Here is a 13269-nt window from a genome sequence, read left to right as displayed (position 1 = left end):
TCGTCCTTCAAAATTAGTCATTAGCCTGTAACCAAACCTTTCAATGCTTGTGCCTGTGGTCTTCCGTGAAAAAGATAACCCTCAAGCATACCTGAAACTCTTTCTTGTTCCAACTGCTTTGCGTAGATATTAAATATCTGTTCTTGAACTTTGCAAACAGATCTCTTGATTTTTTCCCTTCGGGTCACCATGTAAGTGAGATTACGCACCTAGAAGACATCAAGTTGATGAGTTTTACAGGTATTGTGTTTCTAGAATGTTGTCAATCTGTGCTTTGCATTAATTCAGTTTAAGTACTATACACCATTTAAACAAGTTAGTAATGCATTTAAATTTAACCTTCTTCAACACACTTCTTAGAAAAGAGTCTTAAATACCATTTAGTTGACAGATTTGGGAGGGACACAGCACAGAAGTAACTTCTATGAACACCTGAATCATTCATGTTATATATATATATATAGGAAATCCAGAGAAATGCTGGAAATGCTTAAATATACTCTGTATTAAATAGCCTAGCACCATTTCCTTCTTATTGTTTGAGACACAACAGAAAATTATACTTAATTAATAGCATGAAAATGTGGAGAGCTATTCAACAGTACCAGTCTTTCTGATGACCCTGCCAGTGCAGTATGATTGGTGAAAATAAAGGCAGGCCAGTCTGTTCATGCCATAGCATAATGGAGGTAGCAGGGACTGGGAACAGTAATGAAATGATTATTTATTTATCTCAGTTTTTTTTAGAAGAAAACTACATTTCTGCCCTTGAAATGTGACTGTCTCATCTAGACAGCTGCCTAAGTTTCACCACCACCGCTCTCCTGGAGCTTAGAAGTTACTACTTTCCCGGATGAGGGAATTGCCGAGAAGTATACGTGGGTGTTTCCCAGGCTGCTCTCGCAGTTCAGCCTGGCTGCAGACAGCGTGGTGCCCTGGGGGTTACAACCTTGTAGCCTGATCTCACAACCATTAAGGAGGAGACTTTTAACCAGTGTGACTGTTTTTGCTAAGGTCCTGCTCTATTTAAGGCTTCCAGTCCTGGGACAGCCAGCACTTCCAAGTAACTGTCATTACTCTGTGGATTTGAGTTAGAAGGGATTTGTCGAGCCTGGGACCCCTTCTGATACAGTCCCTGGCCTTTTGTTCTTTGCCTTCTCTGATCCAAGCTGCAGAGCAGATGCATCATGTCCACAGAAGTACCTGTTTCATGAGGTAAACTGGATGACACGATTTCAAAACCGGTTTCCAGATGGATGACGCTGTCACTAATGTCATTCATAATCAAGGCCACCCGACTATCTTGAAGAAGAGAAAAAAATGTAGGCCCCATTTTTTATTTTTTTTTCCATCCAAGTTCTCTTGGAGGTACAATCAGTGGGAACAACAGAGTAGTAAAATATTAAAAATATTACTAGAATGATGTATCCTGTTTTGACATGACACTTAAAAATGGATATATATACAGAATAATTTAAGATCCAGAGAACACAGTGACAAACTCAACTTATTTAGCTGATCAAAGAGAAGATTAAAAGAAATCTTGAGCACACAGAGCAGAAACAAAAGAGACTAGGTAGCAGCTATCACACCGAGCTAGAAAAGGGTCATGGGCTGGAAGTTAAAACTAGAGAAAAACTTCAAAAGAAAAACTGCACTGATTCATTAGAAGAGTAATTAGCTATCAGGATCCTTTACAAAGGGTGCAGTAGATGCATGAGCACCTGCTCTCCTGATGTAAAGGCTAGATCTTTAAAGACTTTCTGGAAGAAAGGCCCTAGTTCACCCAGCGGTTACTGAGCCTGAGGCAGGACCTCCTGAGCCGGGTTCCGTACCTGGCCTACACAAGCTTTCTGGCTCTAATGTACCTTAAACACCATTTCCCCCCCAAAAAAACCAAAAAAAAACCAAAAAGGAAGGAATTCAGGTCGTTACAGGATCAGATGTACTTAAGATAGAACACCAAACTGATCCTACTGAACTGTTCTTTAAACATTCAAAACGTAACTGAGTGGGATGTCACGTGCCTCCAAACCTACGGCACAGTCCAGTGAAACATCACCCTACTACGCTGTGTCAATGAAAAACAGATCTGCTGCAAATCAAGGTAAGTTTCATAATCTTTCCCTTCCTGTGCACCAGATGACAGGAGCAGGGAGAGCCCTTAAAGGCTAAAAAGGCTCGGGCTGGGGGTTGCAGTACAGTCCACAGCCATCAGAGTTAATCAGTAAAAAAGCATAAGCAGAAATACAACAATCCAGTCATAAGGAGACTGGCTACTACAAGCCAAGACTTGCTGGCCCTGTGAACTAACCCTCTATTTGAAAAGGGTAATTGGTGTGCTCTGTAGAAATCTAGTGTTAATGGTCTTTCCTGACAATACAACCTTGAGTTAAGACGCAGGATGGAGTGCCGGCCTGCCAGGGCAGTAACCGAGAGCGTAGTTTGGGAAGTCGGCTAAGGAAGGCCAGCGCACCTCGCACAAGCGCAGGCAGTGCAGTGGCTTACCCGCTCTAGATCCTGCCGGAGGTGTGTGAAGAGCTGCAACCTTCTGAACAGAACGTCCTGTTCCCGTTTAGCCAGATTGTCCTCTTCATCCTTCTTTGGGGTAATCAAAGGCTTATTGAAGTTGGCTTTTCTCTTCAGCTTCCAGTACTGGTAAAGGAATCCCACCGGCTCCTCGGGCAGCCGCAGCGCTTTAGCCACTTCCAAAGACTCAACAAACGTATAAAACTCATCCTCCAGCTGCTGGAGCTTCTGCTTGCGGAGGCTGACTCTGTGGGCCTCCTCCTGGTTTTGATCCATGCTGTGGAAAGGGTCCATGTGGGCAGGAAGAGAGCTGTCCTGAATCCCGTTCCCGTTCTCCTGACCTGGGCTTTCACTGAAAGTCTCGTCATCCGCTTTCTTGGTGGAGCTGTGCTTGGGACAGTATGACTTAAATTTCACCTCATCGTTCTCTGCCAGTATGGTCTTCATCTCCAAGCCACGGTCAAATGCACAGGTGACGTGAAAGGCTGTTCTGCAGTTCTTCACCGAACACTACAGAAATTAAATTAAAATTAATCAAATAAAAATTTAAGAAGCCATACTGCCTGAAACTATTCAAGCAGCCAGGACTGCTTTGGAAGAACAACCCTGCTACCACGCTCTGCTTCTAAGCTGCATGTACTTTCTTGCTCTCTTTTAATTAGGTTTACGATTTAGTGCTTTCAGGCCAGGCAACGATCAAGTGGCCCAGTGGGACAGGAGTGGTTAACCCCTCCCTAGCCCAATCACGCTATTCAATAACCAGTAAATCCACAAGAGGAGCGTTCTTGCCGTCACCGGAGCCACTCGCGTAAGGCGATGGTACACAAAGGAAAACGTTCCCCCTTTGACTGTGCCAGCGTGAGAGAGAGGGAAAAACATCTCGGTGGCTCCAGGCCAGTCTGGTACTTTTAATTAAAAGGCTTTCCCAGCAGCTAGACCCATGCTACCCGAAAGGCCTCAACCAAGGGGGATTTTTTTTTTTTTTCCCTGTTATCCCAATTTTATAATGTCAAATATTAAATCACTGTCAATCACTACTTCACTAACTACAGCCTTCATTTCACCTGGGGAATGAGGAGAACAGGAAATTCAATTTTTTTGTCCTTTTTCTTCCCTCCCAGTGAACCCCACTGTCATGCAGTGATGGGGACTAGTTCAGCTGATTTAGCACTTCATTTCCATTATATGTAACTTTCTCTTGCAAAATGCTGTCATTGCTATTGCCAGCCACAAACTGAAAGGTTTAAATATATATATATGTATGTACATACACACACGCATACATATGCATTTGTATCAACTCACACCTCTGCCTCCAGCGAAAAGAATTTCAAGTGGAAATGAACATTAGTGCTATTAACGCGAAGGAAACAAAACTATGCAAACGCAAGTCATCTAACCTTAAAGAGAAACACATTGCACTAGCATGTTTATACAGTACTTTGTAAAGAAGCCAAGTATCTTTCTCCTCTGAGTTTTCCTGCTCAGGTTGACTCAGCAGCCAGATGGCATATAAAGGTACAACAGAGTGTAAGCTGCACAAGTTTCAAATGAACATTCTTTAATAAAATCAACAGATAAAAGGAATTAAAAAAAACCAAGGCATCTTTTGCCCTTTCCTCTCTCTTACTAACAAACGGGACAAAAGCAGCCCAACTGGAACACCAGACAGTGCAGAAGAGTACTTCAGCCACGGTTTCCAAGCTGCTATCATTGAGAATAATCAGCTCTTCGTGCGGCTGATGTTTTATTGGGAGAAGAGGGGAAAGCCTGTCTCATGGGAAGGAAATCTGCTGAACCTGGGAGAATACGCGGCCTCGTTTTTCCCAGCTTACTGCAGCTGCTCTCTGCCCAGCCTGATGCAGACTTCCAGCTGCCGGCTTTTTTAATTGCTGTGCACATCTCCTAACATCTCTGGAGGATCTCTCTCTCTCTGTTCATCCAGTTAATGCTACTTCCTTTCTATTGCCATGGCTTTGCATAATGTTCTTCTCTGCTGTATAAAATTTCACAACACAAATCTAAATATTTCTCACTGATAGCCTCAATGATACCAAGATTTACACAACTCCTGTAAAATGCCAGGCAAAACTGTAATTTTTTGTCTCTCCCCCATAATTTCAAATGTAGAACTGTCTGAAGTGGCAGCCATCGTGCCTGCATGTCATCCTGTGTTGTCACTAGAAGGGGAGAGGTGGTATGAGAAGAAATACGGAAGGACGCTCCCCTCTCCCCTGCACACTGACATACATAAACACTCAAGTGTTCAATTACTGTAAGTTACCCCTCAGAACAGGTCTGGAGAATGGACAAAACAACTACCTAACAGCAGCCAAGAGGAAGGGCACAGCTCTGCAAGGAGGTATTACGATTGCAAATTTATATGCTGTGGACAGATTTATTTTCTCTACTTAACATTTACTGTTTTATATATTCCTTAAATGGAAACGGACTGATAGGTTTCACTGGAACTACTGTTGCATTGCTGTTTTACAACTTTTTCTGGCAACCTCATCAAAGGACTCAGAGCAGAGGAAAAAAGGAAACGGATAAAACCTAATTTTAAAGAAGCGTAGGACTTCAGAAATCTCTGTGTCTTAATGCTGGTCTTACCAGCGTGGATCCTGTAACATTAGGCTAGCCACAAAACAGAAAGAGCTCTACTTATTCAGACTTCTGAAACAGTAATATCTTCCTCTGTCTCAGAGAGCTTTCTGAGGATCATTTTGCTGAAGTATAAGAAGCACTTTGAAGCTGAAGAACATTACCACAATGCTAAGCTACCTTTTATTGTCATCTTCTACACAGCCACAGCACTGCCCCGAGTGGGTCACCTGTCCTTACTCTCATCATTTGTTCTCGAGTACGGTAGATCAAAGCTTTGTCCCGTGTCTCAGGAAACCAAGTATCTCCTCTTTCAAAAATCTGGGGCTTGGTAATGTGTTTTCACAATCTCTCTAGATTTTAAAACTGTTCTTAAAATTATTATTTTACATTTCTGAGTGAAGCACTGCAAAGGATCTCCAAGTGCTTTACAGCTAACAACCCAATATAAATATGCACGTGAAACCACACTTCCCAGTCTGAAATGCTCCGGTGCAGATCAGCTCAGTTATTTAACAGCAACAATTCACCGGCTATGGTGAGAAAGGCTGAATCCAAATCCAACTGAAACTGCAGTGAATTTCAGAAGTCTGCAATGAGACAAATTGGCACTGGCCCAAGAATGTGAGTTGTTGGTATGAAACAAATGGCTTTATACTGCTGGCTTTATAGTTCAATTATTTATTGCATCCGGAAATCATTCTTTTTGGAACCATGAAGACTCGACATTTGTTTTGATTCTGCCCTGTCTTGCTGTTTCGAGCAGTGATCACCCCTGAGCTCAAGTGAGTACCAGAAGTCAGAACGGTAACGTGGCACTGCTGCTACAGCAACGGGAACTGGGAAACCCACACCCAGGAGGCTTCTCCCCCCTTAGAAACACCAAGAGCTCCAGAATCTACCCACAACCAATGGAGGAAATGGGGCTCATTTCCTCAGCTTGTGGCTTGCCTGAAGCTCAGAGCAGACCAGTCAAACAATCTGTTTCTTTCCTACTGCTCAAAAAGCCTAATATTAAATGATCAGATATTCTCCTCAGCAACTTAAAAGCTGGACCAACAATAAAACAGTTACAGAAAAAATAGTTACAGCCAAAACAGTCCGATGTTTAGTACCTAAAATTAGAAATTCAAAGCTACGACTAGCTTTATCATCAAAGTGAAGGTGTTCGCTTCCACTGACTTCACTGAGAGCTGGGCATGCCCAGCACCTTAAAAGTTCAGGTTGTTACAGGAAATACTCAACTCCCACCGAGGTATCCAACTTGTCTTAGAAGCTACTAAACAGGGACTAGCAGATAGATTTCAGCACAGAACCTTTCAGCATTCAAGCTTCATTTTTGTATGTGGTGCATCACAGAAATATAGGGTTTTTTTTCCTCTACTCAACAACATTTAAGTTTTATTTCAGTGTACTAATAAACATATCAGCGTATCTACAAATTAGGAAGTCTCATGGGATGACCCGGCTATTATTATTAAGGTTTTACTAGAAAGTAAGAGCACACAAACATTCAAAAGCACTTTGTGTGCAATTAAGTCCATTGTAACAAACAGGAAATCAGTTTACTGCGGATGCAGATTTTGTGTATCTATTAAAAGCTGACAAAACAAAACACATTTGTGGGATGAAATTACCTGTATAGATGCTCCAACTTTTTCATTACACAGGCTGCACACCAGTGCCCATCTACTGCTGGGAATGTGAGAAACCTTTGTAATGGGCTCCATTTTTTCTGGGCTTCCAATGCTCACCTAAGAGAGGAAAGGTTAAAAAAAACAGAGTGACTACAGCACTGTTAACTGAAAAGGGAAACAATTTTATCAAAGAAATCAAATTCCTTGCGTGCATGTGCAAAATGTTCCAAGTTCCTCAGTTTATAAGGAACTAAAAAAATGAAAATTCCTTTTTTAACAAATCAGTTCCTCCCTGCATGAACAAAACAGTTTCAAGGTGAAGCCCTCCAATTTAAAATTATCATACAGGATGAGTATTTTGATTATGAGAACCCACAGGAATTCTCACTGTCACATCCAAACCTTCCTGATTCACCTTTAATGTTCCATTTACAAAATAAAACGGTACTTTGTGTGCTTGTTAAATGAGCTTTGCCATCAGCAAAGGCCTAATTTTGGTTGACAAACGTAATGTAATTACTTTCTTTACAGATGATGCTTCATCCTGCCAGACTTTACATATAATTGAAAATTTCTTATACTGTCTTCCTAAGAAGTACCATATATATGCTACACTTGGTGTAGCAACACACACTAGGTTGGAGCAATGTTTTAAACAGATTTCTCCTCTCCCAGAGACACTGCAGGCCTGAGCTCCCAAAGGGTTGGCACCTACCTCTGGAATCCACAGAGCACAGCTAACGTGGACCCACTTGGTGCCGCTCCGGGTCGGCTTCATGGCACCACCCTTCTTGGGACAGAGCAAACACTTGGGCTGAACGCCAAGCGCGCACGTCCTGCACAGCCAGCTGCCTTCCGGCACCTTCAGGATCCCGTAACACGCCTGTATTCCCATTTACAGAAAAGGGAAAGGAAAAAAAGGAAACAACATGCATTTCTGTTACTTTCTAGCTGTTTATGCATAGCCTCTCACAACTCTCAAAATGTTCATATGGAATTTCTAACACTATAGAACCATTAGCTTGTGGAAGATCTCAGGACGCTTTCATAAACTTAGCCAACCACATTACCCATTCGTTCCCCAAAAAGATCTTTCAGTGAAAGGAGCAGAAGTCATGACCAGCTGTTATGCAGCAAACCACTGCCCACTTCAGCTGTGAAAACAAAGAATGTGTTTGCCAGACCAAAGAGCAAGGGGGCTCCCAACAGATAAGCCTGCCAGCAGTGAGCTAGGATGAAGTTCAGTATCACAAAGTCTACAAGTAACAGGAACTGGACTGTATCTAATCCAAAAGGCAAGAACCACAAATTCAAGAGCTCTGCTGTGCAATACTTGATGTTATTCCAAAGCATTGGGGTTTACTTCTTATGCAGAGGGAAAAGTGCAGAACAGCGACTAATTAAGACCACTTTTTTCAGAGGACTGCATCTTTATGGAGACCTCCGGCCAAATTACTGTCCATTTTAACCCTCTTAAGTTTCAGGTCTGATGTGATCAGAGACTAAGGATCAGAGAACTGCTACAGGTCTGAAAACATCCGCTCTACTCTGAGTATCTTGCAAGATAGCCATTTGTACCTTACAGCTGTCATAGGCGTATTTCTTTATCATTAGTACAAATGCATTTAAGTAACACACGCAAGAAAATGCCATTCTTGCTCATCGGACAACACAGTTTTCCGAACACTGAATGACAAAGCAAACTTCTTAAAGCTGGGAAAGAAGGACAGGCTGATAGGAAGGCATCTACCACAGTAAGAAGTATCCACGGAAACAGATATGCTAAAATTGTATCTGTTATTTCATGCTAAGAGGACTTCTTAACTGCCACAAAAAGGTGGCACATAATAGTGCTTCATTAGCTCAGCTCAGGTCAGTAGGTTCTCCATTACATTAAAATGACTATAATAAATCCTACCTGTGTCCCTACTGATTGCCTCTCTGCTGAGCCTAAGTTGCTGATACTAAAGTTGTGTTAGCCCCCAAAGTGTGCAGAAAGAGAGGAAAAGAATATAGCAAGAGAAGTGACCAGGGGAGAATAAAATACACAGATGTATGTTTTGTGGGGGCTATTCCTCACCTTGTAACTTCCTCCACAAAGACACAATACCACTTTTAACCCTCTTAGCATGACATTTCTAGAATTACATCTCACAATTCTCCTCAATTATGTAATTTCTGAATTCATCCCACCGTTCCATGGTGAACTCTGCAAGAACTTAACAGATCAATGTCTGTCACTGGAAAAAATCCAACCTGTTATCTTCACTGGTTTGGAAAAGTTTCTGTCCCCACCCCTACACTCCCCCACTGTGCCCTGGCCGCCGTACCTGGTGCACACAAATATTGCATTTGTCACAAAACACCATTTCGTTGCCATCCTCTCCATCTGGAGACTGGCAGACGTCACAGACAACATCTTCATCATATTCGATCCCAAGTCCTTCTTCCGTCTCGATAGCATGATTCATGTTATCATAGCATCGTTGTTCGAACTCCTCTATGACCCTTTCCATCGTGTACTCGTCCAGCTCAGGCATCCCTGGGAAACAGGAATTGTTACTTACTTAAAGGAAAAAGTGATAACCACCACCACACACAACTCCAGCTTCTTTTTTAACAGCTGAGTAGGTACGGCCGACCCCCGCACATACACGTCATTCCTAGACAATCATGCCTATTCCAGCATAAACTAGGGAAACTGAAAAAAAAACAAAGTCAAAGGAGTCTTAGAACTGTATTAAACTAACAGAAGTGGAGTATCCAAACCAATCTTTCAAAATCCTGAGAAAAACTTTCCTAAACTGATTTTGGCTTCCTGGTCTTGTTCTCATTTTTCCTTCTGGGACAGCACTGTCTACGGCTTTTGTTTCAATGTTGCAACCCAGATGTTGACTCTTTGGTGAAAGATTTGAGTGTTTTGAACCGAAAGTGATGTGGGCAGAGGGAGGAAATCAATGACAAAATCTGCTATGATACTTGTAGCAAACTTGCAGTTTCTAACAACAGAAACAACTTGTTTTTTTAAAAGTCCCAACCCAAGAGGGTGCAACCCCAACTGAGGTCTCCATCAGACCCTGCTGCACCAATAAATTAGTTTGTTTTAAAAAGCGAAAAACACAATGCAACATCAAATCTGGGACAATAAATAAATGCAACATCTAATATGGGATTTGGTCTTTTCAAACAGAATCCATCAGAAAATTTTTCATGATACCACAGCTACAGGCTGATTACGTTATAGTATTCTATAATTCAAATTTGTTAACTATATTAAATTACTATTATAGACCCAAAAAAATATCTATCATAGAAGCAGCAAGAAAAAAATCAAAGAAGAGCACAGTGCTTCCTTCCCCCTCTGGCTTCCATCTCTCACTTGCGGTGACAATGAGCTGGCTGTAATAGTTCCAAGTTGGTACTACACCAACCTTTACCACAAAATCATGCCACACAAACACCTGTGAAACCAAGAAAGCTACGCTACTGCAAACAATCATTTTCCTCTTGCAAAGTCAGTTTAGCACAAGCATTTCCATAGACTTAAATCACTACAGTGAAGTGTAGGCTTAGGATATCCTGCTTTTGTTCTAATTCCCAATACCTGAGGTTTACCGTGACATACAGAAGATGGCAACCTCACAATGGGTGTTTTAACAAGAAAATCCCCCTTTGGCTCTCCCTGTGAATAACTGAGCCACAAATTCCACAAAACAAAGAAGAAAAAAACCTCTCTAGCTCCCCCAGATCAGAAGACAAACACTACAAAAGTACTTGCAGCTTCCCTTACTGGCAGGTAAACCCTTGCAGCAGAGATCAATGCATCCCACACTACCCAAACTGAGCAGCTGAAAGGTAGCAAGAGGGAACATCCAAAATCCTGCTGATGAAAGAGAGCGAACTTTGCCCTGCAGCCCAGAAATACTGCACCAGCAAAGCAGGTGATGGCAGGGTTTAGACCAGTTTGCAACTAAATTCTAACCTCACGATTGCTAGCACTTTCTAAAAAACCCTTAGAGAAATGTCATTGACTGTGCATTTATAAGGGTTAAAAAAAGGGAATCAAGGGACTGCGGCTTCAGTTCAAATGTTTACATTCATTCTTTTAAAGACAGAATATACGTTTGCAGTACCTGAAGCACTCCAACAGGTATCAAAGAAAACACAGGGAATTCATAGCTGCAGGGACACCATAAAGGAAGTGCTACAACTGCAGATGAGGAAATATTTCACTTTCCAAATGCCCATTAACAGTATCTGTAGAGTGCAGTGTCTGCCGGAGCACCCAGGCACATTATTTCAAGACCCACAATGTACTGCCTGCTACTGACAGGAGCATTTCCTTCCCTCTGCATACAGCAAAACTGAGTGGATAAAGATTCAGAGCAAATGAACTACAGAAAACTACGCCAAAAGACAGCATCAAAGATCAGATCTGTCAAATCCTAGCTGTGCAGTGTTTCACGTGCAACGTGTACTTTTGAAGGATATGTCGGTGCAGCAGAATGGCTACCACAAGGCTTCATGCACAGGTACAAATCTGCACAACGAAGAGCCCCTCTTGTGCACTTTATCACTAATGCCATTCACGCCCCAGCATAACACTGTGGTACCCCTCCTCTGGTTTTGGCACAAGACAGACAGACTGAGGCGATTACCTACATTGGACAGACTGATATCAATTACAAATCATAAAAAGTATTTTTAATTTTTCTTTGAAGAAAGCTCAGGGGACTTGCTGCTGCTGTTTTCCTGACGATAACAGGAAAGGTAACCTAAACTCTTGAATCATGAACTATTTTGAAATCATCTAAGCCCAAACACTAAACCTGAGCAGGCCTGACTTGAGATCTGGAAAAAAGGCGTGGGTAAGAGACCAGGTCAAGGCTGGGTTTGAAACGGAGAAACTTTTAAACAGTTATAAATGGTCAGTTTGTGGTTTACCAGGTCTTGAGCCATGCCACGTATGGGCTACAGCCAGGTAAAACCCGTATGACTAAACTGTAACTCAAAGCAGAGAACTGCCACAACGCTAAAACGAAAATGAACAGGGTTCACCAACACGTCCAAACCTTTTCCATCTGGCACAGCGTCTTTTCCCTTATCTAAACAATGTGATAAAAGTTCTGTGCTGACTTACATCCTCTTCAATTCCACTGAAATCCTCTCCTGAAGCACACACCTTACCAAAGAAACGTTCCTCTCCTTGCTCTGCTCCCCCACCCCTTCCCACGCACAAGCCGTCCTGTAGAAAAGGGAACAGTTGCTCCCCTTTGACAGCTCCTCTTCCTGCTTTGGAACTGGAGCACACCGTCACAGCAAGGTTTAGGAAGTTCCTCCAATAAATCACTGTGGGAATTCCTTACTGTCTCATTCCCTGGGCAGCTGGCGTAGGTTCTCTAAACTTCCCAAGACTCCTTGTCTACCTTCTTCGCACTGAACACCACTAGCTAAAAAGATGATACGGATATGTGACACACAGAAAAATAAATAAATAAGTAAAAAGGGCTAACTGGAAAAACTACCTGAATGGTCTATCTGATGTTCTCTTCAAGTACCTCGATGGCAAAATGGGAACTTTGTGAGAATCCCCTTATGAAATGGAGAGAAGCAGAGAAAAAAAAAAAAAACACGTGGCCAGATTCTGACCTATCTAAGCAGATACAACTCAGCAGTTATGAAAGCATATATCTTAGGGCTTAATCACATCAGGTCTGGTTTGCCATGGCTACCCCAACTCATATGATTACTATCTCTTCATACCTCTATCATCTCTTCCCACTGCTGCCCTTCTTATTCTTATTCTTATTCTTAAGTCTGCCAGCTTTAAAAAAAAAAAAAAGGCAACAAAAACACAAGCACTCATTGCTCACCCATTTCTTTGAATTCTTCATTGGCCAGCTGCAACCATGCTACGTCCACATCATTGAGATCGTAGCGACACACGCTGTCTGCTAAGGTTCGAATGTCAACGTAGCCCAGCTCTGGAGGCTCCGAGCCTGACGAAACAATATATTTCCTGGGACGCGTGAAGGTGACAGCTTTCATCTCAGACACAACCCTAAGACAAACAGACAAGCAGATGTCAGTCAGGTACGCTAGGCTGCTGAGAGACTTGTTTCTAGAGAATTCAAAATGCCTCATTCTAAGCGACTAACAATCATCAGCAATCATCTGACCATCTAAGCAATCATCTTGCACCACCGAGATGGGAAGAGAAGACAGTACAGGGCTCTTTCATAACGGATTGGCGGTATTATAAGAAATTAATTGGAGTTGTCTAGAAACCCAATTCTTTACCAGAATTCTAAATAAAATAAGAAGATTAGAGGATAGAGCTGTGCTTACTCTTACCTGAAATTCACACTTATTTAAAGCTAGAGTAGGAGCACTGTATTTATGTAGTGATGGCTGCCATATACACAGATGTTAAACTCCGTTGTAAGACTTTTTTTAAATCCATCTGTTTAACTACAATACCAAGATCAAGAAAATTCAA

General features: G+C 42.1%; 1 protein-coding gene across 11 annotated transcripts in view; it reads right to left on the bottom strand.

The window, feature by feature from the left end:
• Positions 1-13269, bottom strand: part of JADE1 (jade family PHD finger 1) — a 46222-nt gene that overhangs the window by 4298 nt on the left and 28655 nt on the right. For 10 of the 11 annotated variants that reach the window (XM_082315791.1, XM_082315786.1, XM_082315793.1 and 7 more), the window contains 6 exons: positions 12644-12831; positions 9101-9312; positions 7486-7653; positions 6771-6887; positions 2509-3039; positions 92-209 (listed from right to left, as the gene is read on the bottom strand). In XM_082315791.1, coding sequence (XP_082171917.1) covers positions 92-209; positions 2509-3039; positions 6771-6887; positions 7486-7653; positions 9101-9312; positions 12644-12831 — 1334 coding nt within the window. Of the gene's footprint in view, positions 1-91; positions 210-673; positions 1303-2508; positions 3040-6770; positions 6888-7485; positions 7654-9100; positions 9313-12643; positions 12832-13269 lie in introns of those variants that run through there. The other variant, XM_082315787.1, reaches the window with a different exon arrangement.

The sequence above is a fragment of the Platalea leucorodia genome (genome assembly GCF_965183815.1).
Source record: "Platalea leucorodia genome assembly, chromosome: 6".
Taxonomy (NCBI): Eukaryota; Metazoa; Chordata; class Aves; order Pelecaniformes; family Threskiornithidae; genus Platalea; species Platalea leucorodia.
The sequence above is the reverse complement of the archived record's forward strand: the minus strand, read 5'-3'. Positions and strand labels throughout refer to the sequence as shown.